Raw genomic sequence first — 27,724 nt, 5'->3', positions numbered from 1 at the left:
TCTGTTTAAACAGTACAGAGTCCTTCTGCATTTTTATTATCAGCAAAAACAAACTACACACCACATTACATTTTAAAAACAAGAACGCTTATTGTGGATGTACAGAAAAACAAAACTGCAGCTGAAAAACCGAATATTTTAGTCTTAATAATAAAGGTATAAAAAGGAAAGTGTTTTACTTTGTGAAATAAAAACCTTTGGGCCAACAAAATGTTCCCCTCAACATGCGACTTTAAAAATACATGCAAACGTAAAGCTTTCTAGTATGGACACTTTCAAAATACTTTCCACATGAAATCCCATAAATTATAAAATATCAGCCTATTGCCCCTGAACTGTTTCTTGACAGAGAAAATCCTATGGAGTACCTCGACATGAATCTTGGATGCATCTCAGTTGCCTATAATGGCTTCCTCTTCAACTTTTCCTTCCAATTCACTGATCCGAAAAACACATGATCTTTTTCAAACAAATCAACCGTTGCTAGCTAAGTGTGGTGACACTCATCAGCCCAGTTAAGGCTGAGGAAAGGAAATGCAAAGAGGACGCCACTTTAGACTGTATGCAACCCACCAATAACGACATACATTTCTTGCAGACACATTTCTCTGGCATCAATTGACAGTGAAAATGTGTCTTATACAACCAAAACCTGGGAAGAACATCAAAAACAGCACCATTTTTAAAATTTTCCTGGATTCTCTCCAACGTGAGTTACGTTGTTTCAACACAAAATGTTCTACAAAGTCAGACATGGCAGCTAAGTCAAAAAAGTATTTTTTGCTTGATTATAAGTTCATAATATCTATACTCTTTATCAGTGTTTTTTTCTCTGCTGTTAGCATGCAAGACGGGTGCTTTGCAAATGTTATGTTAAAATCAAACATTGCCCTGCTTTTGTCTTTGGCAGCTGAGGGTATATTTCACATGGCAGGTTTAAGTCTGCTCCATTCCAGTTGGTTCGCGATTGCCTGCTCAAAAGTGAAACTAGGCCCAACCCCATAACAAGAGTTATGATTGTACCAGAGCTTACATGTTTTTGAGTGTGTTGGTGCACAGAAGGTCATTAACAACAATAAATAACTAAATCCACCTCTTAAACCTGGGATTATGCAATTACAACATATTTTCTGCAACCTGGAAAAGTTTTAAACATCTTAAAATTCTGCATCCACCTGAAGATGTTTCACAAACTTAACAAACAATCTCTGTGGAAATGCTGTGTCGCACTAATGCCTCCATGACGTATGACATTTAGGATGTTATACTCCCAGTTTTGGCACACCTTCCCTTACAGGACCTGACAAGTTTAAGTGTCAAAGTTTCAAGTTGTCCTCAGGTTCTGACTTGACCGTTTTTGCCTTTAGGTTGTCAGTAGTTAAGGTTCAGTGCTGAGAAAAAGGTGAACTGATCCTGAATATCCTTAAAGGCAACATCAACCACTATTAGAGAGGCAAGTTAGCAGAGTTAAGTGAAGCAGAGTGTGAGAAACAACTACAATGTTTGGGCTTTGTGCTTAAACCTAAATGACCAACTGATATGTATTCTGAAGAGGGAGAGCAATGAACAACACAGCATAACATGATAAGTGAAAGAATGCCAATCATACAGGTTTTGTAGTCTCATATGGAGAACTGCAACACCCATCATGCCTTACTGTGGTGAAAAGTATACTAGAACAGTGGGTAAAAAGCAAAAATCTTCACACTATTTTAGCCTTGTTTGCAAAAATCTCCCCACTCTTCCCAGAGTTTACATATCACAAAAGGACAGAATTGACGTATTAAAGCCTTGTGCTTAAAATAAAACTACAGAAATCCCTTATATTTGCAAGCACTGACGGAGTAAGGATAAGGACGTCGACTTTAAAGTAGGACAAAAACGAAAACTTTTGAAGACCACATTTCAATCACATGAACAATAAATGGCAACATACAGTACTTTTTTTTTAAAAAAAGAAGTAACAGCAAAACACCTCAGTAAACAAATGACCAAATCATGAAGCACTCTGTTTACATAGTGCTACAGCTAATTTCACACCTACTTCAGTACAAACATTTTTTACCACCTCCCTGTTTGAGATTTGTTGGTGTTTTAGACAGTATGGCTGTTGGGATTACAGCATTGGCTTCTAACATGGCTCTGAAATGTGGAATTAGATGGTATTCATGTTAAAGCACAGTTGCAGTTCTGGCACGTTCCAGGGCTTGACATTTTATTGTGGCTGTATGCTATTGAACCATGTTGGCTCTATTTTGCTTAAGTACCTTTCAACAGTCAAATATTATAATACACTTATTATTCTATGTGATTGTGAAATGAATGACTAGTGCTATATGCATGGAGATCGTGGTGCATGTTTGCAGGTTGCAGAATAGTTGCTAATGCTGTTATGTTTAGATAAGTTATTCTTTGTGATGACGGTCCATGTTGAGTGGGTTAAGTAGGTGGAGCTGAGATGACGTAGTGGTTGATGGTTGACATTACAGCCATTATAGGCCCTTCTTAGTTGGCGCACTGAGTTTTCTCATTCCCCTTATCCTGCCCAGCAACTCACGGACAAAGACCTGTAGGAGACGAGAGAAGAGAGAGAGTTAGACAGACAGATGCGCGCACACACACACACACACACACACACACACACACACACACACACACAGAGACAAGAACACAGACAAGAACACATAAAGGTATAAAATGTCTTTTCTTTGATGATTTGACATTTCTGTTTGATTTTGCAAACTAAAGCAGGCAAAGGTGTCCTGCTATTGTTTGTGGTATGGGATTGACAGTAGATGGGTCAAATGCAAACGTAGCAATGCAAAACGTGCAAAGAACATAAGTAATTGGCAGAAGATACATTTTTAAAGTATACTTTTTTATAGTATAAATAGTTTGACCGTTTGGGAAATACACTTAACAGCTTTCTTGCTGATGAGAAGATAACACTCTCATGTCTCTGCGCTAAATATGATGCCACAACTAGCAGCTGGTTAGCTTAGCTTAGCATAAAGACTGGAAACACGGGGAAACCACTTGCCTGGCTCTCTCCTAACATGTTATATGAACAGTCAGAAAATAGCCCTCGTAAAAAAATACAGCTTGTTTTTGTTACACTTCGGTTTTTGTACGGATTAAACAAACAAAATATAATTAGATTTAGAGGTTCTGGTAGGTGGATTTTGTTATCTTCAGACAAAATCAGACTAGCTTTTTCCTAGTGTTTCCAGTCGTTATGCTAAGCTAAACTAACCGACTTCTGGTTTTAGCTTCAAATGTAGAGGACAGAAATGAGAATGGTATCAATCTTCCCATCTAATTCTCTAATTCTTCTTGTGCCATGGGTAATTGTATGGAAGAAGAGAAGGAGCCCAGGATATTGAGCAAAGCAGACTGAAAAATATACTGATTTGTGCTGAATGCATGAAGAAAAAAGCATGAAGTAATACTAAAGGGATGGAAAACAAACACAGTGGAACAAATTCCAATTATGGTGGTATTGCCCTTTAAATGACAATGATGAAAAACTGTCAGTCAGTAAGGAAAGAGGACAAAGAGAACCCACATCTTGGGTTTAAGCAAGAGGTATAGAGGTCCATGATAGTGTGACTGCAGTAGAGAATATGCTGGAATATAATCCCTCTCGTTATACCAGGGGTGACACTGCTCTTGACCTAATTACTGATGCCTCCCCCTCCTCTGTCTCCCCTATACTTGCCTGTCTTTCTCCCTGTAGCTGTCTTTTCCTCTGCATCCCTCTTGTAATAGCTTCTATCCCTTACTTCCTTCCCTTCATCTCCTGATATTTTCCCAGTGTACCTTTTTCTAACAATGCTCTCATTCTTTCTTTCATCCTACCTCCGTTCACTCCCTACCTTTGTCACATTCACTTTTCTCTCCATTGCTTCTGTCTTTTACTGTTTATCCCCAGTTGATGCCTTCCTTGTGTTCAAAATGGCATCTGTGCTACTCCATTCTCAAGGGATTACAGTGTGTTTGTGTGTATATGTGTGAGTGTGGGTGTGTAGGTGTGACGCGTATCAGCGGCTGTCAACCTGGTTGGACACTTCTGTAGCTTTCAACACCAGTGACCTTGTAGTAGTTGTCACAGGCTGACCTAATGCCACACACACACACACACACACACACACACACACACACACACACACACACACACACACACACACACACACACACACATACTCACAGATGACAGATGGGGAGTCTAGACCGTATGCAGAGGTAATGTGATTGGTCTGTACTACTTTTAATGACCAAAATAGCCTAACCCTACCTCACCCGAACCCAAACACCTCAACACACACACACACACACACACACACACACACACACACACACACACACCTCTTCACACACTCACAAACACATACCAACCATAATCAAATCCTTTAAAGGGACAGTTCACCCCAAAATAAAAAATACATATTTTTCCTCTTACTTGTAGTGCTATTTATCCATCTAGATTGTTTTGGTGTGAGTTGCCGAGTTTTGGAGATGTTAGCCGTAGCGATGTTTGCATTTTTTGAATATTATGGGACTATATGGCGCTTGGCTTGTTGTGCTCAAAGCACCAAAAAAAAAATACATTTGAAAAACTCAACAGCAATGTCTCTTTCCATAAATCATGACCCGGTTACTCAAGATAATCCACAGACGTTGTTGTCAGCAGTTTAATGTAGGAACTATTGGTAGAAAGAAAATCCCATTATATTAATAAAATGCAAACATCTCTACAGCCGATATTTCCAAAACTCGGCAACTCAATACCAAAACAATCTAGATGGATAAATAGCACTACAGTTAAGAGGAAAAATATGTGAAGACGAGGTGTGCGATTCTAATCCAATACACATCTTTTTGTCAAATTTAGCAAATATCTCCTCACGGTACGCTAGCTGTCCGTTAAGTGTGTGCGCTGAAAAAAAAACATCAGTGTTTGTACACAGCCATGGCTCTGTAAATGGGAAATAAACAAAGTGGCTCGGACCGGGCCACACAACACTATTCCAGCCATTCCAGCCGTGATTTGTGTGTCAGGTTACGTTAAATGACTTGCCCGCGGACATTCAGCTTACTTTCTAGTTTGCCAAGATACCCCACCTTTAACTAGTAAACAAATTTTGCATGTGCGTAGACATTGTTATTTTGCTAACAGTGTCAAACAGCGTCTTTTGTGTCTGTGTGTGTGTGTGTAGCTTCTGGTCCTTTTAACCCTTCGTTGTATTTAGGTCAGGAGGTGGAAAGGACAGTGGAAAGAGAAAATCAATGTGTGTGAGTATACACATCTGGGACATGATGCTTCAACATATAGTGCTCTATATGCTGCAAATCGAACAGTGCATGTGAGCATCAACAATGTCCGTCTACACACAAGCTGCTAGGTCACTGATATTGAGCATTTTATTGTATGGATAGATGTGAGACACACTTAACATACTCACCTCTGTTGGTTTGTAGCAGTCTGTTAATGATTCCTGTGTAAAAAGGAGAAAAAGATTGAGTTGTTGAGGCATTAGATGTTTTTAGACATCATCTTTGAATCACTGCAGCTCTTGGACTCTTGGAATTTTTTATTCACTATAATAAAATGTAAAATTAATGTACATTTCGACATCCTTGGGTCTGTTTTGTCAGTGGTTGGTATATAGCTTTTGATTGTGTGAATAACAAATATAGACAACAACATGATGTCACTTCAAGATATTTTCAGTACCGCTAGGGTCAAACTGAATGGTTGAAAATGTTGGTTGTGTAAATCAGACTTTGGTATCAGTCTGCAGGAATCAAACAACAAGAGTGTCTTTGAATGCACCGTCATTAAGAATCATACAGGGAGAAATCCAACATACAGCAGAAAAGGCTGCGATGCCAATTTCTCCACTGACAGAAGACTCAACAGACCAGTCTGCAAAGAAGTCACGTGACAAGTTTGACTACAAAGCAAGGAATTTGCTATCTCATCCAGAAAACATGCTGTAAACATACACATAGTAACAGAAAGAACTGTAGTTCCTGGTGAGTTCTGAGATCAGTCAGAGGCTAAGTTGGCGCACAAGCACTCTCCACACACAGACACACACACACACACACACACACAGTCAGTGCGTGTGTTGCTAGCTAGCTACAGCTAACGTCTGTACAGATGGTACATTGGCTGTTTGAGGTGATTAAACACAGACTTAAACATAGGTCCAGCAGTAAAACTTGTGAATAACACAACGTGATAACTTGCTTCGTGTTCAAAACACACTTTTAGTCTATTATTATTGCTTTCTCTACCTATGGGTATAACCCACAGCTGAAGGGAACAACACGATAAAGGCATGTTGTCTGGAGGTTGTCAAAAGTCATTCTGGAAATGATGGAAATCACTGACTGAAGTATGTACACTGAGGTTCCCTATACATTGATCCATGTACAGTATATTACAATAGGGTTTGCTAAAAATAGTGTAGTGTAAGTACAAAGATAGACACACATACAGTCACAGGGTTATACCTGCAGTTTGCTGGCTCTCTCGTCATCACTGTTGACCTCCAACAGGTCATCTATGTCTATCTCTACCTCTGGCATCTCTTCCTCCTGAAACACAAAAACACTCTTGGTTAGTGAGCTGTGAAACAGAGGCATGTCAAGAAAACAATGGCAATGCAAGAAAACAATGGCAATGCAAACCAGGAAAAGGAAAGGAGGTAAACAGGAAATTAAAATGGAAAACTCAAGAATCTTTGTGTTGGAATGATGTTCACAAAACACTGATACATATATTGTCATGCTGTTACATTCTTTTTCTTTTTGTAGACACTAACCCCTCATTAAAACCAACCCCGATTACACACTTTCTCTCACTTTCAGTTCCTTTGTTTCACCTCTAAAATCTAAGTCTGTATTCAATACATGGCTTCCACATCTCTGCACTCCAAGCAACAGCCTGAACATATATTTGCCTATTAAGAGCAGACATCATATGGAAATGTCATTGTGCTATGCGCTGCCAGGGCTGGGCCGTTTAGTAAGAGGCTGTATTCTGCTGTAACACCACTTCAAAAGGTCATGGTTCCTCTGGTTCATTTTATTTCACCACAGGGCTTGTGCAAAAGAGGCATGCAGGGAGGATCAACCTTTTCCTCCCAGCTACCACATGATATATCTTCCAAACTCTCCCTTCTGGGAATTAAAGCCAAAGAAACCATGTACAAGTGCAGTTTATTCGTCCTTTACCAACAGCTGAACTGCTCACTAACAACATACTGCATGATTGCAGCAAAATGGTCTCTGCTGCTATTGTTAGGGAATGTGTCCATATTGAATGATTCTGCACCTCACGATTCATGTCCAATGTCAACGTTCTTTGTCAATGCAGGAAGTAGTTTGGAAAGTGAGGGTGTGGAGGTCAGGGCGGTGAATGGGCTTGTTGCAAATGGAACTTTCATGCAGAAGACCACAGTTTGCATCCCATTGCAAACCTGCAATTATGTTTGCCTTTTTATTAACTGTAACCAGGTTCTTTCCCTAACCGTAACCACGTGTTTTAGCTGCCTGGCCTAAACCATAGTTTATTTGCCATAATATCTTTCACGAGCAAGAGCAAGCAAGATTTAAAAAAATGTTGGGATTGGATTTTTTTAAAAACATTGATACTGAATGTATTCTGGGGTTTTGCATAATTGTCTAATATCAACGTCTTGCTATTCAACATCTCATTCTACTGCATCTCAGTGCAATATTCTCTAGACTAACTTCGCTCATCTTCTACCTGTGCAGTCAGGGTCCAATAAAGTGCCATGTACAAGCTCCAATTAGTATAGTTTTTTCTGTTTTGATAGTCCCACTGAAAATCAACACCCAACTCTTCAGCTTTTTGTGGCATTCAGTCTCTTTCAGCTCATTTGGTTGAATCATAATGGCTCTCACCAATTCTTGACCCCATATAAAACCATGGTCAGCTGTTTCCAGCAAATACATTCACACAAGCTGACTGTACGCTAACTGCCAAGACCAAAGAGCCAAAGTAAATAACTGGCTGATGATAAGCCGGTTGTAACTAACTTTCCTAAATGACAATAACTACTGCGTAACATGACAGTAACATAGGAGGATGATCCCTGGTTCCCTTTACCCAGAATGCTACAATACTAAAACTGTTTCCAGTTTTAAATCATGCCTTGTATGTATTTGTGTGCGTGTGTGTGTGTTGATGTGTGTGTTTAAGCCTCTCAGAGGACTCCTGTATGCTTTTGCCTAGAGCATGCACTGGTATTCAGACACAGGAACATGGAGGGTAGAAGGATGATTTGATTTTAGCTCTCAGCATTAAAGCTAAGTCACTGTGATTTCACTTTTGCGTGGGTGGGTTGATGTGCACAGAATAGAATTAGCTCAAATTATACCTTTGAAATTACAATACCAAATGTTAGACAAGTGGCAAGTGTGGTACATTATGTGCTCTATGTTTAACTGTGAGGATGACTATAAAACAACAGAAATGTAGGTACATGTTTCAGGTAAGCAATAAACACAGATACCTAACCTCATGTCTGTAGTTTACACAGTCAAAAATTCCACTTGACATCAGCGACACTCATACCTGGCATGCACATATCTCATTTGCATTTGTTCACACACACTTGACACTCATACACACACTTGCACACAAGGCCACCCCACCTTCATCCTTATTCCTGAGCCGTTAAGAGGCATTTACACAACCAGCGCTTTATGCATCTCAGTCTTTCTACAGACAAGCGTCCCCTGCGACCTCTTGCGCTGAAATCTCTCTCCATGTCTTAGTGAGAGGATCTCACTCTGAAATCCCCCCTCGTTAAGGAAACAGAAAAGAAAGGCGGAGAAACGAGGAAATGTGGCAGAACATATCAAAGCCTGTCATCTATTAGTATAGAAGTGTGTATGCAGTGAAACCAAAGGACTGAGGTTATATGCAAATGCAAACATCAGAGACGAGTTATTTCAAACTGAGGAGAAGAGAGATGAATGGATGGATAGACAGAGATGGAGAGCGAAAGGGAGACAGTTGTGTTTAAAAAAGGGGAAGAAATTCTGAACATAATGCTGTTGCCATTAAAAATATCTCATATTATTTGTTTTTGTGACAGTAACTACGTAGTTGATCAAAACTGAGTCAGTACCAGAATCTTGACTTTTTGACATCTGTTATACCATATAAAATGATTATGCAACAGAAATGTACAATTTTGGAAGGGAAAAAACATGTACAATTTGCAAGAACAACAAAACAGAGGTTTAAAAAAACCTAGCTGCAGTGACTGCACTAAGGCTAGGCTAGCTCATCATATAACCTGTTTTCTGTGTTTGAAGAATCAATTTTGATACTCCAACATCTTAGTAATTGAGTTTGTTGTACCACATAAATAAGGAAGTAGCAAAATCTAATCATTATGGTGAAAAAAAGTAACACCAGCTAAACTAGCCCTGCTAAAATGTAACTAGCCTAGCTTACCCGAGTAGCAGTAACTGCTGTCTCTGCAGCTTCTGATGAAATTCATGTTCAAATTCAAAAGGCATAAAATTAAGGTTTTACAGTGTATCTATCAGAGCCTTCAAACCCTTTATGATCAACTTCACTGTTTCTGTAGTTGCTGCTCTCTTGTAAGGCAGTATAGGTTGAGAAAATCCCCAGCCATTTGGTTGGCTTATTAGAAAAACTCAAAATGGTCAAGCAACACTATTCTTAAATTAGGTCCTGAAAGGTTGACAGAAGAGGTTCAGCAAGTTTAATACCCTTAGGACAGATGAAACCCATTAAGGATCCAAACTAGAATTTCAAAAACGAATGGTAGCAGACAGCTGCTCCTTCTTGAAAGGTCAACTTTTTTACACCTGACAGCAGCTACCTACAAGTTCTGAAATGTGAACAGAGAACAGACAGCATGACCTCGGTCGTGAATTACAATTAGTCACAGTGAAGTGAATATCTATCTATCTATCTATCTATCTATCTATCTATCTATCTATCTATCTATCTATCTATCTATCTATCTATCTATCTATCTATCTATCTATCTATCTATCTATCTATCTATCTATCTATCTATCTATCTATCTATCTTATTGTAAGGTGGTTATCACTCAGTCTGACTGGTGTGTGTGTGTGTGTGTGTGTCTGACTCTTTCACTTGTCGGCTGGTAGTCCATCGCCCTCTGTCACTGTGATTGGTGATGACTAGGGCAAGGATGGCCTGTGTGTGAAGCATGACTGCAGGCCATCGCCAACGACGTGCAAATCTTAACACACACACACGCAAATCTTTGCCATCATCAATCCAAGAGAAACGCTCACCACAGGGCTTTGTCTCTCTGTGGAGCTTGTGAGAAAGTACCTTAGTGTGTTAAATGCACTGCATGCAACGGCAAGAATAGAAACGCTCTTGCACATGCAGATAGTTACGGAACTTGTTGTTGTCCTGCCGCTAATTGAGCCTAAAATAGTTTAGGTCACACCCACTACCCCCGGGGAAAATTACTTTCCATCTTGCCAGCAGTGGAATGGTGACAAAATTACAGCGCACAATGCCAGGAGACAGAAAGGGACAGGCAAGACACACACACTCACAGGAATACATTCAAAATAATGCCAAAACAAGATCTACTTTTGTGCTGATTTTGTAAGACAGTGGATAGAGGCACAGGTTGAAAAGGCAATCATACAACTCATACAGAACCTCATCCTAAAAATATATATTTTATGGGAGATATAGCTAGGTATTCCTACGCCATGTGTAACAACGGGAGATGTTTGTGTCATTTCTTTAATATGATCCCAAGCAGCAGAAACAACACAAACATAAACTAGACACAAAGAGTGCAAGAGAACAAGAGGCAGAGGCTGTCATTTGCAAACTACATACAAATTCTTCCTGTGTTTTGAGTATGTAGGACATTAAACAACAAATTAAATATACTTAAAAATGCTAGAATGCAGATGAAAAATTACTTTTTTAATTGTGGTGTTGAGCAACCACAGTGTAACACATGACGGAAATGAGAAAACACAAAAAAATTAAGAAACAAATGCATGAAAAATAATTTTTGTTGTCAAGCTATAAAATTTTTAATTGTCATCTCTCTGTGCATATTATTTGCATTACGTTCGTGAAAAAGCGTGCATTGGCAGCATTAGTGTATTTTTTACAATGTGTATATAGTGTGAAATTGGGCAGGAATAAGAATTTGTGCGTGCCTGTATGTATTAGAGAATAGAAGAAGCATTTGTTGCAGATGAGAGCACATTTGTGTGTTTGCATAATGCAGAAGAAATACATAGTGATGGAAACAGGAAAAGAGTGTTAGTATGTATCTTAGAGGATGGTGTGTGCAAGAGAGATAACAAGGAGCGAAGTGTTTGTTGTAATGAAGGCAACTTTGAGTCGACTATGTGTGAGAGCCAGCAAGCAAAAGAGAGTTTGAGAGAGAAACAGAGAGCGAGACAGCACAGCCAGTGTGTTTGTTGTGTACAGAGAACGTGTGTGCAGGTGTGTCAGACTTGTTTTCACCAATAGCTAAGCAGCCGGCAGCGTTTTCAGTCTGGTTCGTATGTGATGAGGTGTATCAAAGCTAATGTAAGCGGCCCGACCCTGTGACTCAACGCAAACTCTATTCAGACTCTATTCAAACGTTCTCCAACAAGGCTGGTTTTCCGTAGCCTTGTTAGCCTAGTTGTACTGCATCAAAGAAATAGCACACAACACAACTGTCCCTGAAAAAATAGCACAGCACTACAGCAAAGGTACCAGCAAAGTTAACTAGCCTGCCATGTTTCTTTATTCTTTCACCTGTTTAGTTTTGATAAGAGCTGTGATTCAAATGTAATCAATGCAAAAATGTAAAATGTAAAAACGATTGAGAAAGACTTGTAGCAAGCCTTTTCTTTATTACAGTCCTATTATCACAGAATTTTCCCTCAAAATGCGGTTCTTACACCCAGCAAAAGACTTCCACCGACTCCGTTCAGAATGTCTGGCTGGTGAAGTACCTCATAATGAAGAGAAAACAGCTTAAAGGTCTTTAGTGCCTAGTAAATCATTTTTAATGAGAGGCAAATGAGCAGGCAGGGAGGTGCGGACAATCTGACAGAAAGTGCGACAAGAGGGCAGTGCAGTGAGATCCAAGCAGGTACGCAGGCAGAGTGTCGCCTACCGTCTAAAAAGACCTTACTGCTGTGGTAGCAGAAAGTAGTAATAATTAATAGTAGTAAAGTAATTTTCAAGTATCAATTTCTAATTAAATATATTGTAATATAAAAACACATAAAACAACATACTCAAACCCACAGCCAGTATGGTCTATATAAGATAACATTGTAATAATAGCTTGCACAGCTGGCAGTAAACATGCTAGTAGATTAGCTCACTAGTGGTAGCGCTAGGGCCGCTATCCCCTTCGGTCACATGAAACCTCACCTTGCAGGAATAAAACTTTTTGCTCTTTGTGGCTATTAGTTGATCTGGCTTGGTTGAAAGTGTGAGGTTTGAAGACTGTATTATGAAGTGATAAATGATATCTTTGATTATTTTAGTACTATAGCATCACTGTGGTCCAACTGTAGGTAAAACATTTTGTCTGGACAATCATGGCAGCTGTCAGATACAGATGCTGAAAATGGACGCGTCATTTTCAGAGTGTGTGTGTGTGTGTTATGTGCGAGTATGTAAGACAGAGATAGACAGAGACAGTGTGGTTATGGTCCAATGGTGCAAAGAGCACAGGAACATCCAGTCTCTGCCTGTAATGGTATATTGAAACTGAGTGCCTCGGTAATACACACAGAATGTGGCTGACATTGACAAATCCCCCACATAACTTAGAAAATATTGAGCACACACACACAGTCTGATCTGGTTTCAAGAGACGTTAAGAAGTTATTCGGTAAATAAGATAATAACACCCAACGCTTCTTTAATCACAGCTCTGTGTGCAAGTGATAAAGATTAGAGAGAAAATAAATAACAGAGAGACAGACAGAGAAAGGAAGAAAGAAGGGTGAATTTTAATAGTAAGGAGTTGCTAAAATGTTCAGATGATATTGTAAACAAGGAAAAGTCATTAAAGAGTATGGGCACAAAAGAGAAAAAGAAAATATCACTTAAATATTAAGTCAAACAATGAAATAACAAAGGATGCTTAGGGACTGTGCAGAGATGAGAGTAACAGAGAGGTGAAAAAAGACTGCAAAAGGGAAGTGAAACTAAATGAAGAGAGGTATGTATGAGAGCAGTAATTAGAATACATAAGAGGAGAAAATTAGATACAGGGAGACAGGGAGCACACAGATAAGTGGGTCACTGTGATGATGAGGCAGAGGGGAAGGAAGAGGAGGATTGTGCAACACAGTAAAACCACACAGCTCAGCTTTCTTCCTCTCTACACTGGCATGCTGTGTCACATCAAAGCGAGGAGGAGCTCAAGGTGGGATGAATTCATCTTGTGAGACCGTGTGAAATGAGGGAGAGAGAAACTACTGCACACCAAAAAATGGAGGGTGAGGATGGTGAGGAAAACAGCTGAGAAGCTCTGAGGATCAAGGTGAACAAGAGGACAAAGGCAGAAGACAGTGCACGAGAGAAAAAAGAGAAATGTAAAAATGGAGGCAGAGAGTTGCAAGGCTTCCCATGAAGGTTTCCATGTTTCACAAAGAATAGAAAAACAAAAAAATACTTGGAACAGTAACGACAGAAGGTGCAGTGGTAGAAAGAAGTGTTTCCACAGCTCTTTCCCCTCCATCCATCCCTCCCTCCCTTCCTCCCTCCTCTGCCTCGAACACCTCCCTCTTCCCCCTCCAGCGATGCAATTTGCTGAAACCATAAAGCACGTATTTCGTGACTTCACTGGATAAAGTTAGCTGCAGCAGCAAAAGCTCTTTCCCACGCTGATTCAGCTGTACTCTAGAGGACATTGTATATCAGAGAGGGGAACTGCTAGAAAAAGAGGGTTGGGAGGAGGAATGAATCCTCAAGGAGAATTTCAGTCAAAAATAACAATGATTCTGCATGCTGAATTTTGGAAGCTAATTATGATGTAAATGTCTTAATTTTCCATTCACCCCTCACTGCGGTAGTAGCTTCTCCACAATAGGATTGTAGTAGCCCTGATGTCTTTTGTCCTTCACAACTTCGATCAAGCTCACAGGTCAGCTAGATGTTGGTATCCAACCACGTTCTTGTCTTGCTCCAGGTTTCCTATTTTTATGCTAAGTGCAGTAATGCTTCCACGTCTGTGAGAGTAAACTTGGACTAAGACATCAAAAGCATTGCTTTGTGGCTCAGCCCACCACAGTTTGATATAATGCACACAGCACTGTCACTGCACCTGGATGATATTGTCACAGTCTTGTATAAGAAAATAGCTCCTATTCTTGAGGCAGTTACTTATCTGGATAAGAAATATCAGCTTTTCTGGGGAGAAAGCCACAAACTCAGGATTTGTCCTTTAACTCCCACATGAAACAAACTTCAAGGACTGCCTTTTTTCACTTACGTAACATTGCAAAAATCAGGCACATCCTGTCTCAAAATGATGCAGAAAAACTAGTCCATGCATTTGTTACTTATAGGCTGGATTATTACAATTCCTTATTATCAGGGTGCCCAAATAAGTCCCTTAAGACTCTCCAGTTGATCCAGAATGCTGCAGCATGTGTACTGACAAGAACTAGGAAAAGAGATATTAGCCAATATTAGCCTCTCCCTGTAAAATCCAGAATAGAATTTAAAATCCTTCTACTCACCTACAAAGCTCTTAATGGTCCGGCACCATCATATCTTAAAGAGCTCATAATACCTTATTACCCCATTAGAACACTGGGCTCCCAGAATGCATACTGATCACAGCACACTTGGTAACTACTCAAGAACACAGTGAATATCATTTACATTATAGCTAGAAAGACAACATCATCTGCAAACAGCAGAGATGCTGCAACACTAAACAGAGGACTCTCCCAGCAGCTTGATATACATAAACAATAGATTTGACAAGAGTATTCCTAACTGGCATCTCACCTGCCACCTTGAACAATTGTTTCTTAACGTTCTGTGTATAGGGTAAAATGGATTGCAGCAGCAGCCCCCAACAGCTCACACTCCTATAGCAGCTGCTGACGTACACATGCTGCGTTATGCTATCGCTATGCAAGGTCAAAATGCTTGAAATCACCTCATCCTCCTTTTGGTTAAAATCCTGATTTAAAGCCCAGACAAAGTATTGTTGTGGATTCAACCATGAAAATGCCAGCACCTCACTTGTGACTCTATTTCACAGTTTTGTGATTTGGGGGCGCACGATTAATTTTACTGTATTTACCAGGCACACAGTTCCTCCCTGAGGCTAATGTATTGACAACTGGAGTCCATTTGGACCTCTGCTCTCAGTGCAAATCAAAACCCCCAGCCAACTGGACTTAAAACGTCAATAGCACGTTGCTGATTGATTGTGTGCATGCGCCAACGTGCATGCTGCCTGTTGCCGTAGCTCCGTCTCGTCGTTACAAGGCTGCAGGCCCCGATGGTGTTTGCCCCGGGGTTCTAAAAGCCTGTGCCCCCCAGCTATGTGGAGTCCTTCAACATGTCTTCAACCTGAGCCTGAGTCTTCAAAGGATCCCTATTCTGTGGAAGAAATCTTGCCTCATTTCTGTGCCGAAGACGACGCGTCCCGTTGGCTCCAAGGACTACAAACCAGTGGCACTGACCTCCCACATAATGAAGACCGTGGAGCGACTGGTGCTGGTACAGCTGCGGCCCATGGTCAGACCCCTCCTGGACCCCTTTCAGTTCACCTGCCAGCCCTGGCTGGAAGTTGAGGACGCCATCATCTTCCTGCTGAACCGCATCTACACCCACCTGGACAAGCCGGCAAGCACGGTGAGGATCATGTTTTTTGACTTCTCCAGTGCTTTCAACACCATCCGGCCAGCCCTGCTGGGTGAGAAGCTGGCAGTGATGCAGGTGGATGCTCCCCTCGTGTCCTGGATTGTTGACTATCTGACTGGCAGACCACAGCACATGCGTCTGCAGTACTTTGTGTCGGACAGCGTGGTCAGCAACACTGGGGCCCCTCAGGGGACTGTCCTCTCTCCCTTCCTCTTCACCATCTACACCACAGACTTCAGCTACCACACAGAATCCTGCCACCTTCAGAAGTTTTCTGGTGACTTTGCTGTGGTGGGATGTATCAGCGGTGGTGATGAGTACAGGGCTGCAGTGGGTAACTTTGTCACATGGTGTGAGCAGAACCATCTGCAGCTCAATGCGACAAAGTCTAAGGAGCTGGTTGTAGACCTACAAAGGGCCAAGGCACCAGTGACCCCGGTCTCCATCCAGGGGGTCAGTGTGGATATTGTAGAGGATTACAAGTACCTGGGAGTACACATGGACAATAAACTGGACTGGGCTAAGAACACTCAAGCTCTTTACAGGAAGGGCCAGAGCTGCCTCTGTTTTCTGAGGAGGCTGAGGTCCTTCAACATCTGCCGGACAATACTGAGAATGTTTTATGAGTCTGTGGTGGCCAGTGCTATCCTGTATGCTGTTGCATGCTGGGGCAGCAGGTTGAGGGTAGCGGACGCTAACAGACTCAACAAACTGATCCGTAAGGCCAGTGACATTGTGGGGGTGGAGCTAGACTCTCTGGTGGTGGTGTCAGAGAGAAGGATGCTGGCTAAACTACATGCCATCTTGGACAGTGTCTCCCACCCACTCCATGACGTGCTGGTCAAACAAAGGAGTACCTTCAGCGAAAGACTCATCCCCCCAAAATGCACCACAGAGCGCCACAGGAAGTCATTCCTGCCTGTGGCCATCAAACTCTTTAACTCCTCCCTCTAAGTGTCAGTCTATATGACCTTAAGTCGATAAACTGGACATTGGATCATTAACATCACTGTAATACTTGAAATAATTGTGCAATATTCTCTGTTTAATACCTTGGTGCAATATACTCTGTTGCAGTTTAATTTATTGATATCTATTCATACTTCTATTACTGCTGTGCAATATCCACCGTCTCATAATAATCTCAATAAGCTACACTTAACTTGACAGTACATGCACTACTACTTATTACTTATATTATTACATTGTATTATTATACCATAAATACTTATCATCAACCGGTAAATCCACTTTGTACTTTACACTTATTTTAATTTTATACTTATACCCACTTGGTACTTAATTTATCTTACCTGTATTATAGTGTATTATATTTTTTGCTTAGTACTTCTATTCCTGTGTGCACTGACGTGATAGTGAGCTGCTGTAACAAGAGTTTCCCCTCGGGGATCAATAAAGTACTTCTGATTCTGATTCTGACCAGGGTCATAAGCAGTCAGCCAGTGGATTTATTCAAATTCAGAGGCAATTAGAAAACCCTTTGTTGTGAAGACATAGAGTATAAGCAGTGATGTAGCAGCACATGCAAAAGTAGACATACAAGTAAACTACACACCCACATGAACACACACAACTGACTTTGAAAGTCAAAACAATAATCTTCCTACTTTCCGTCTTTACCCTCATCTCCTCTCTCAGTCTACCCTCACAGAAACGTGTGAACGATGACAGTGTTTTGCATCTTTTTCACAGTGCCAGCTATAGAGAGTGAGTCAGTGTTAGTACACAGCCAGTTTATAAATTGTGTCGGCCTGTTGACAATGAAACCAGTGATGAACTGGATCATCTTGGGATGGGAGGAGATGTCATAGGAAGACAAGAAAGTCAGTGTGTGAGTGTGAAAAGTCAACATCTCTTCCTTCCACGCCCTCAGCGGCTTTCCATTTTTCTCTGGTTGCACAATTTGCATCTGGTTCTCCCAATAGTCTATCAATCTTTAATCACTTTGCAGTTGATATCCCATTTAAAACAAGCCTGAAGAGTGATTCACTGAACAAACATACATTCAAACTTGGTCCAGGTTGAAAAAAAACTAAAATTACTCTACACTATGATTGCCAATTGCCCTTGCCATTTTATGATCTTTTTACTTGTACCACTGTGTCTTGGGACTTGGGGAGCTATATTTGCAAGACCTATAATTCAAGTTAATAACCTGCAGACATTTTGTTCTTTCCAGATCTTATTTTATTTTTCACCATATCCATCTTTTCACATTTTCTCTTCTGTGCAGCAGACAGACAGATATGCCTCCCCAGGGTTGGTAGGAACATCTAAAACCCCCACGACAGCGTTAGAGTATCACAGTTAAGCCCATAAACATAACATACAAGGTTAATAGAGTGGGAAACCATTAAGGACAGGGAAGGAAGGGAACAGGAAAAGCAGTGAAAGATGAAGGCCAACAGCAAGAACAAAAAAACAAGACGAAAACTTGCTTAGATCATTTCATTTCAACATTTTATTATCATTGTTTTTGTTTTCTGAGGATTGCTTTCTTTCCTTGTTTCTAGTTGATTACTTGTCACTCACACCTTGATTGGATTTTATTACATTTTGGGGTAATGGTGTATTTCAACACTGTATTATCGATGTAGCCATTACACGTTTTTGTACACTTGGAAGGCGTATGTGTGATTAACAGTCTCAACTGCAGACATAAAATGGCTAATCTGCATGTATGTGAAAGACACAGGGATGACAGTGGAACAGAATGCTCAAGGGAAAATCACAGAGAGGAGGGGGAGGATAAAAAGGTAGGTGGGTGTCCCGGTGGGTCAGAAGTTAAGATAAGAGAGAGGAAAAGTGTAGAGAATGACGGCAGGATGAAGCATGTAGAGAGACGACAAAAAGGGGAACAAACACATTGTGACCTTTGCACTCGGTTTTGCTTTTGAGATAGACATTTGACACCTTTTTGCTGCGTGTGTGTGTTTATAACTGTTTCAACAGCTGGTGGCTATCTGTCCGCTAAAAGGCCTTCTTGTCAACACCTGTGATTTGTTGAGCAGCAGATGCATGTGTCTGCAGGTGCTACATGAAATGTGTCAACACGTGCTCGGACACTAAGCAAGTATCTATTTGTGTCTGTGCAATGTAAATGGCAGATAGAGATAAATGTCTGGCTTCCCAAGCACAGATAACAGACGCAACAATGATCTTCCCCGCCAGATCCATAAACACATCAGGGTCACTCATTAAAACAAACCATCGCATTGACTGGATAAATCTCCCAATGGGTGGATCTGTCAGTCTGGCTATAATAAGTGAATTAATGGTGGCCCTTGTGGATCCAAGTTTATAATGCATGCATGTACTTTTCAATTCAATTAAACATGCTTTACTGGCATGAGTGTAACAAAGACAATATTGCCAATGGATACCAATTGCCAATGATGGATGCACATTTTAATGGGCCAATAAAGGGGGGAAACAATGAAGAAACACCTTATATACCTGCAGAATAACAGTAACCTAGATCATAAAATATTGTCTGCTCACACCTGTATGTCTACAGTATGTGTACAGACAGTTTATCCAGTAACTTTAATGGTAACACAATGCTTCTGTCTTTGTGTGTCAGTATGTGTGTGTTTATCACTGGCATGCTATTCCTAAAGATATTGAGTGTCGCTAATGACTTGGCTTGAATTGCACATTCACATGATACGTGGTCGTTCTCCTTCCCAGCAAGAAAACCATGAAAGGCGAGCAAAGGGAAATGTTATTGACAAGGTAACAGGAAAAGCAGCGGGGAGGAGGGGATAATGATATAGACAGAAAGAGATGAAGATGTTCATTTTTTTCTCCACCTAGAAGTCAGTGTTGGTGCCAGGGGAAAGAGAGGTCAGCAACAGAACCCGGATTCCTTTGTCCACAGCACACACACACACACACACACCGCCTTGAGACAGCCCTCCTACACAACTTTTGTGGTGGTGATTATCCACAAAGAGAGAAAGAGAGAAAGAGAAAGAGCGCAGCAGACAGAAGAGTTAATATTATCCACATATTATCCACTAGAAGATGCTTCATCTCCTAGTTCCCTTTGCTCCATTTGGTCCAAATATGTACACTGACCTGTGTGTGTGTGTGTGTGTGTGTGTATGTGTGTGTGTGTGTGTGTGTGTGTGTTTTACAATTGAGTACATGGTCTCATGCTCATCCATTCATGGAAAAGTACCCATGACCGCGCGCCACCCCAAATCTGCCAAAGAGCAGCGGAATATCATCAGCCCAAAAAAGCATGTATGGCCTATTACACACATCCATACAAACCCCATAGACAAAGACATAAACACACACACACACACACACACACACACACAAGGCCCGAGGGCAGAGAGAGCTGTATGTCGGCAGTGTCTGTGCTTGTACACATGAATAAGCTTCATTGAGTGGGGCTCTATTGACACTGAGCCATGAAAAAGTAGGACATTACCGTGTCTCTCTCCCCTTATTCTGCACCATGCACCCTAACAACACACACACAGAACTGCAGAGTCTGCAAGCCTGCAACAGATATACCACTGTCACTCTCTGTCGATCTGTTATTCTCTCTCACACACACCAAGTAAAGGCCTTTTTCTCAACAGCCTCCATTGATAGTGTTGAGATGCTCTCAGACAGATGAGATTGATAAAAAGCTAAATCGATGTCAGACGATAGCTGATGGGTTCCGAGATCGCATTTCGGCCAATGCGTTCCTACTCTCTTGCTCTCCACGGAGACTGTTTACCTGCATGCAACCAAAGCCCACTCAAACGTGATTGGTCAATACTACTCTGACTACAAACAGACTACAAACGGAAACCTGAACGCTTCCAATACCAAAATCTTGTCCCTTGCCTACAGATTCTGTATTCATATGCAAATATCTGTTTATAGAGATTACTGAATGAGTGGGTGGGTTAGTTTTTTTATTTTATTTCCAGTGGTTGTGAAGAAGGTGTGCAAAGGATGGAGAAATGTGGATTATGCTTCAGATGAGTTTATAATCTATGTAAATACAAAGAAGAAAAGTTACATATTTATGTGACATAACATGTAACATATTTACTAGCTTTTTCTCAACACATTCTTCAAAGGATGAGGACTAGAAGCATAAAGGATTTATGTAGATTTTAATAGATTTTAAGGCGAAATCAAGATTAGAGCTGAAACAACAAGTTTAAAATAAATTTTTTGGCTCCATCTTCTCAAATGTGAGGATTTGCTCCTTTTCTTTGTCTGTGTGATAATAAACCAAATATCTTTGGATTTTGGACTGTTGGTTGGACAATATGGGCAATGTGATGACATCCCCTTAGGCATTAGGAAATTTATATAGGCAGTTTACATTTTGTAGACCAAACGAATAATTAATTAATCGAGAAAATAATCGCCAGATTAATGAATAATAAAAATAAGCTGCCCTAATCAAGATATAGGTTTATTAACTGTTATTTTACATCAGTAATGGATAGTAGCAAAACTGTTATTTATTTATATAAAAGTGTTGCTAATTATCAATTGGTGGACCAAAATAATAGCCAGTAAGGAGAAGTAATGACTGTAAAGAAGTTCGAGGGAGAAAACACTGCAACACCTTATTTATAGAGTAATGCAATTGTGAGCAACATAGCAGAAAATGACAAGGAGAGAATAAGATGCTGTGGTCCAGGCCTCCACTATATTAACAGCTGTACTTGGAGCACTTGGGTCCTCGGCTGTTCTCTCTCCTTCTCTCTCTCTCTCTCTCTCTCTTTAAGTCACCCCTCCTCTCTGTTCTCTCCTCTTTCTCCTATCTCCTCTCTGTCCTATGAACAGAGGCAACGTATCCCAGGAGAGCAGAGAGGAATCCATCTCTGACAGAACTCACCTTCTGTTATGCTATCGCCCAGAGAGAGAGAGAACGAGAGAGGAGGAGAGAGACAGAGGCTCAAGACAAATTAAACCCAATGTTGGGCATAAACAACATAATGAAAGACAATAAGACCCAGGAAGAGGAAAAAATACCATTGTAATAAAAATTGGTGTTTTGTTTATAAGTAAATTTCTTGTCTGTTTCAAGGTTAAAGAAAGAGTTTGACATTTTGGCAAATACGCTTCTTTGCTTTCTTGCAGAGAGTTAGATGAGAAGATTGATACCACTCTCATATCTGTACGCTAAATATGAAGCTTCATCTAGGTGATGGTTAGCTTAGCATCGAGACTGGAAACAGGGGGAAACAGCTGGCCTGTCATCTTTTGTAAAACCACAAATGGTTGTTTTTAAACTTTGGTTTTTTTGCGACTTAAACAAACAAGATATAACATGTTAATTAGTGAGCTTTAGAGGTGAATGTAGGGGGATTTTATTACCTTCAGCCAGAGCCAGGCTACCTGTTTCCCTATTTTTCCAGTCTTTATGCTAAATTTAGCTAACTGGCTGCTAGCTGTAGCTTCATATTCACCGCACAGACATAAGAGTGGTATTAATCTTCTCATCTCTCTGCAAGAAATAAGCTTAGTAAATGTGAAACTATTACCTTTTAAGAGGATTTCTGTGTAGGGAATAAGATTTTGAGTTACTTATGGTGATGACTTAAATTAAAACAGTAACGTAGGCCTATCAGATACAGGATTACTATGGTAATAGTTCAGTAGGTCTATATGGTGTGTGTGTGTGTATGTGTGGTTATGTGCGCACACAGCATTTCTGTTGAAAACTGATAATGATCGCTTGACAGCAAGGTTTTCATTTTCGCACATTTTTCCACTTTCAAAATGTATAGGAAATAAAGCAGTTTTTGTATCAGTTGGCCTTTTTTGGACTTGCCGCTATTGTGTGAGAAAACTTTAGGTCTTTGTTTGTCCTGGGACCTGAGACATATTTTGGATAGTAGAAACTGGAAACAGAAATTCTCACCTACCTGTTATTGAAAAGTTAACCCTTTCTGCCCTCCATTACGTTCAGCATCAGCACACAACCACCACCCCCACACAAACACACTCTGTGATGTTCTTTAGTATCGTGTTTACTTATGAAACTGATACAGAGGCTGACCTTTAAGCCAGACCAGCACAGCCAAATCAGCAGTCTCTCTCTCTCTCTCTCTCTCTCTCTCTCTCTCTCTCTCTCTCACACACACACACACACACACACACACACAGACATACAGTCAACACACACACAAAAAATACACACCTGTGTCTATCTTAGGTCTGAACATGGAGGTGTTAACAGCCATGACGGGAGTGTAACTTCCTGTTTACAGTCATGTGACCAGACATCATCAGTAAAGCAGTTACGTCCACCTGCTCAAACACTGCCATCATCTATCTATTTATGGATGAACAGGCAGATGCACAGATGAAAGAAAGCCTTAACAATGCATCAATGTGACAATGTGTCAAAATAATGACACTGGTTTCATTACCTTCTGTCCTCTGAAATCCTGCCAGCTTCTATGTCTTTCTACCACCAGTCAACACTGTGCTTATTCCAGCAGCCAATGTGATATCAGACCGGCAGAGAGCGCCAGAGAACCAGGGGACTATCATGCGATATTATTCCATTTGCTGTGTGGAAGACTTAATATGAGGAGGTGTCATGCTGCTGGGAATATCTGCACTGAAATTTGGAATGCAGAGTCGCCATTATTAAATTGACGTCAAGGAAAAAAGGGACGTCTGCAAGCAAGAGAGTGGAGTCTTTTTTCAACAGTAATGCTACAATAGTTGGGGGGGACTGAACAGAGACTGAGAGCATCCTGCAATTTGAGTGTTTTTGACTATTGAGCTAAACATGCATTTACATTAAACAAAACACAGGACGACATCCGTTGGAAGAGAAAGGCAAATGCTGCATGACCGAGATGTGACTCTCTGAGATCAACGTTGGGCAGGTGCACTCCAGCCCTCATCGAAACATCAAAGAGATAAGTCGATCCGTGTGGGGGAAGCATCATACGCACCTGCTGATGGCAGACTGACATGCAGTTAAGAGCTCAGCCGGCTTTGAAATGTAAACCACCAGTCCACTCTCAGACAGGCTATGCAGCTCTTTTCAACTTGAGTGAGAACCACAGCAGGACTGTAAAGAGAGGAGGAAGCTTGCAAACAAGATGACAGCCGTAAAAACAGCAGCTTAGGGTTAGATGGCTCCAGAAAGATTCACTTTCGGTAATGTTTTAGTAGATAGAAGCAGTTTGGAGCCACAGAAAATCGTAATGGCTTTGCACACATGCAGACAGTCTATTTGCCTTCGGTATAGGGAAGAAATATTTGTATTGCAATGCTCTGTCAGCTACTGAGACAGACAATAATGCTTTGATGTTGACATTCAGTGTCCTGCTGTGATTTGTGCAGGTGTCTCCCTTCTGCACATGCGCACACACTGCAATCAATCTTAATAATAGTCAGAGATGCAGCATATCGCATAAATGAATAACCACATGAACACCAATGATGTGCGCCCACAGGCTCGCACATGCGCGTGCGCCAACATTCACACACACACATCTTCTGCTTCATATTTAAATAAAACGCATCCCCCACAGTGTGGTCTGACAGGTTTGTGTGTGCAGGCACGTGTGGATGCACACTCACACCGCCTGTTTCATCTCTGATTGGCTGAGTCTGAGGTGACAGACACACTGTGTGTGTATGTGGGCATATGTGTATGTTTGTGCAGACCCTCTGTTGCAAGGAAGGGGGTCAGAGCCAGAGGGGAGGTGATTGGCTGGTGAGGAGAGTCACAGCATCAGCACATCCTTAACCCACTGCCCTTCTTTCCTCTTCTCCATCCCCTCCCCCCCACTATGGCTCTGGCAGCATACTGTGTGTGGCACACACACACACACACATACACTTACACACACACTTACACATCACCTATAGAATCTCATCTCTCTCTCCGCACACACTCAGACAGGCACACAAGCCCCCATGGCTGCACCACCTCCCCTCTCTCTTTAAATGTTAAAGAAGGCGATTTGTTAACGTGAGACCGCAAAATAATTGGGCTGTCAATATCGTCTGGCGACAGATCCTCTCTCGAAATGTGAAAAGGGTTTAAAAGGTCAGAAAGGAAACGCCAGAGGAATTAATTCCGACACATAGAGCGTCGCTTCACACAACCAGAGACACTGAAACACTATTATGGCCTCTTTAACATGCCTTTTGCTCTCGAGGACTACCCGGTTTAGAAATGAACACCAGTTACAGGGAATAAAAAGATAAACCCACTGCAGAATGCAGTTTCTCAATATACAGTTTAGAAGTAAACGGAAAATGGACGCAATCCAAAAAGTCCGAGGCGACTGGTGTGCAAAAGGCGCAACCGTGCGGTTTCTCTCGCTCTCCCCTTCTCATTCTCGACTTCGCTGAACCATGCCATCTCTCTCTCTCTCTCTCCCTCAGCGACAGAGGGGACGACAGAGGAGACAATACATCGTGTCAAAGTCAAGAGTGTCCAGCAGTTCAGCACAGAGCCACATAATTAAACCAGACAGCTTTTGTGTCGCTCTGACACCCCTGCTCCTCTCGCATCAGTCACAAGCCAGCAGGTATCAGTGTTGCAGAGGACAAAGAGACTCCCATAAACCTAAAGACACAGACTGTTTAGTGGAGGATGTCAGGGTTCGCTGTGAATCCGGGTGCATTTTTCTGACGCCTTTGCAAAGACAGAGGATTGGAGCATCTGCAGATGAGATGAGCTGCAGTTCTAGCTGATCGAGATAATGCAACTCAAAGCATACAGCAACTCGGGGATTCACTAATGAATTACATTAAGTGAGTCTAAATTTGATGGAAGGTTGGGTTTAAGCCATAAACCCATCTCATTGATAAAGCAGGTATTCATCAGGACCAGTTTCCCTGCGTGCCATTCTGTAGGCTACACTTGGCATTGTCCACCTGTCTCCCTAAATGCCCATATGGTTTTGAAGGTGTCAGGTGACAGGTGAGCGCACGAACCCTATGTGATTTGCGATTTGTGCTCCACTCACCTCACAGTCGTACAACTCGCTGAGCTGCTCAATGATCCACTCCTCCAGGACGAGTCTTTTCCGCAGCTCTTTCCTGTCGTACTTGACCGTCACTTTGCCCTGTTTCTTCTGGACCGGGTCGTCCCCGGTGATGGGGCCGGACCCCACGCAGCCCACCGCGGTCGCAGGTTGGAAGAAGACGCGGCTGCCGGCGGTGGGCAGCGGGGCACTAGTCTCGGTGCTGGCGGCCGACATTGCGGGATGCGAGGGCTTAGAATTTAACAAATGTGTGAATGAGGGGGGAGGGGGGGCTGCGGTGCTGAGAGGGACTGAGTGCTGCACAGCAGACAGGAGTATGGTGAGGAGCTTTTAAACAGCTGCTATTTAAAGCGCAGCGCCGGAGACAGGAGAAGGCGGAGCGTACACTGCAAGAAATGAGCATCTTGGGCGCTTGTCTCGTCTTTAAAATGAAATTATGTTAAGAAAAGGAAAACCTTTTTCTGAAGTGGCATGGTTTTAATCACAGTGTTTCAAGTAATAATTGATTGCTATAAATGGCCATTCCACTACTGCTAAAAAAAAATGGCAGAGTAGGCTATTGAGGGAAGTTCTGCAACGATTTTAAATTTAATTTAGAAAACACGTGAAATGATTCCGAGAGATGCCATCAGCAGGTTCTAAAGCTTGTTTTAGAAAGTCAAAGGGGTTTTTAACGAGTGATAGCCTATGGGATGAAATTATTTCTTACGGTGGGTATTTTTTGCAGTGCGCCAGCCAAATTCCCTCAATGGTGCTTGTCTGTGCACCCGCGCGCACTGGAGAGCAAGCAGGTGCTTGAAAGCTTCAGCAGAGGGTCTTTCCCAGTTCCCATGCTCTTCTGCCACCTTGTGTTATTATTTATTTATTGAACTATATCTATTGAGTAGTAATGTCTATTTGTGTGATACACAGGCGGGTATGCACACCTGATACTGGATCACCAGCATGTTTTCAAATGACTACAATTAGGAACCCAAAGATTCCAGCCCGAGTTTTCTTTTTGCGCCACCTGCTGGTCATATGGAGAATGTAGTTTTTTTTAACCACATAAATACTGTCTGAAAATGATCAGCATAAGCTTGATCATATGGACACAGTAAGCTATTTAAAGAACAAATGCTGTTTATTTCACTGTATGCTACATATTGCAAAACATTATGCTGTGCAATAAATGTTGCTCTGTGGTATTTGATAACCCCCTATTCTCTCTAGATTATGTAAAATTGTCTAAGTTTAATGATTGCGCTGGGTGTCCAAAAGTCCAACGTTGCACAGCTGGTCACACACTCAGCAGCAGAGTTTCTCACTTTAGGGTAAACTAATGCTTGTTCAAATAATAAAAATATGAAATATTAATTAAGATAATCATAACACATATTTCCGCTCTTCCAAGTGGAGCTTTATCTGCATAACATATTGAGAAAGCTACAAAGGGAATAGCTAAATTGTTGGAAAATGTTAAAGTAAAACTGCAACAAAACTCTGCAGAGAAATATACAGTAAATTAGTGAACTAACGGAATGTGAAGTTAATGTAACATCATATTGAGGGCTCAACACAGGAAGAATTCACTTTAGACCACATTGAAAGACTTTTAAACACTGACTTATAGCTCTCTTATTATTGGTCATGGTCTGATTTCCTGATGACTGGTCACCTTCACCAGCATCAGACCTGCTCTGCAGAAAACAACAGTGTCCACCAAGTTTCGGACACAAAAGCTGATGGGACAGTGCTCACAAAGATCGCTCTGACGCAGCGTGTATAGACCCCACCCCAGATAACAGTGCA

General features: G+C 41.4%; 1 protein-coding gene across 1 annotated transcript; it reads right to left on the bottom strand.

Annotated features, from left to right (window-relative positions):
- ppp1r14c (protein phosphatase 1, regulatory (inhibitor) subunit 14C) lies at positions 1 to 26,232 on the bottom strand. The gene is made up of 4 exons (XM_044169861.1): positions 25,916 to 26,232; positions 6,520 to 6,603; positions 5,463 to 5,495; positions 1 to 2,567 (listed from the first exon to the last, which is right to left on the bottom strand). The coding sequence occupies exons 1-4, from the start codon at positions 26,147 to 26,149 to the stop codon at positions 2,493 to 2,495; spliced, it is 426 nt and encodes a 141-aa protein (XP_044025796.1). The 5' UTR covers positions 26,150 to 26,232; the 3' UTR covers positions 1 to 2,492.
- Positions 26,233 to 27,724: the final 1,492 nt, after the last annotated feature.

The sequence above is a fragment of the Siniperca chuatsi genome, linkage group LG16, assembly GCF_020085105.1.
Source record: "Siniperca chuatsi isolate FFG_IHB_CAS linkage group LG16, ASM2008510v1, whole genome shotgun sequence".
Lineage (NCBI taxonomy): Eukaryota > Metazoa > Chordata > Actinopteri > Centrarchiformes > Sinipercidae > Siniperca > Siniperca chuatsi.
Note: the sequence above shows the minus strand (reverse complement) of the source record. Positions and strands in the feature narration are given on the sequence as shown.

What these genes read in the sequence shown, in the direction of transcription:
- ppp1r14c (XM_044169861.1), bottom strand. Translation starts at nt 26,149, where the DNA reads ATGTCGGCCGCCAGCACCGAGACTAGTGCCCCGCTGCCCACCGCCGGC. An exon ending in GCGAGTTGTACGACTGTGAG is followed by an intron (nt 6,604 to 25,915) that starts GTGAGTGGAGCA and finishes TTTGTGTTTCAG; the next exon opens with GAGGAAGAGATGCCAGAGGT. An exon ending in AGAGAGCCAGCAAACTGCAG is followed by an intron (nt 5,496 to 6,519) that starts GTATAACCCTGT and finishes CTTTTTACACAG; the next exon opens with GAATCATTAACAGACTGCTA.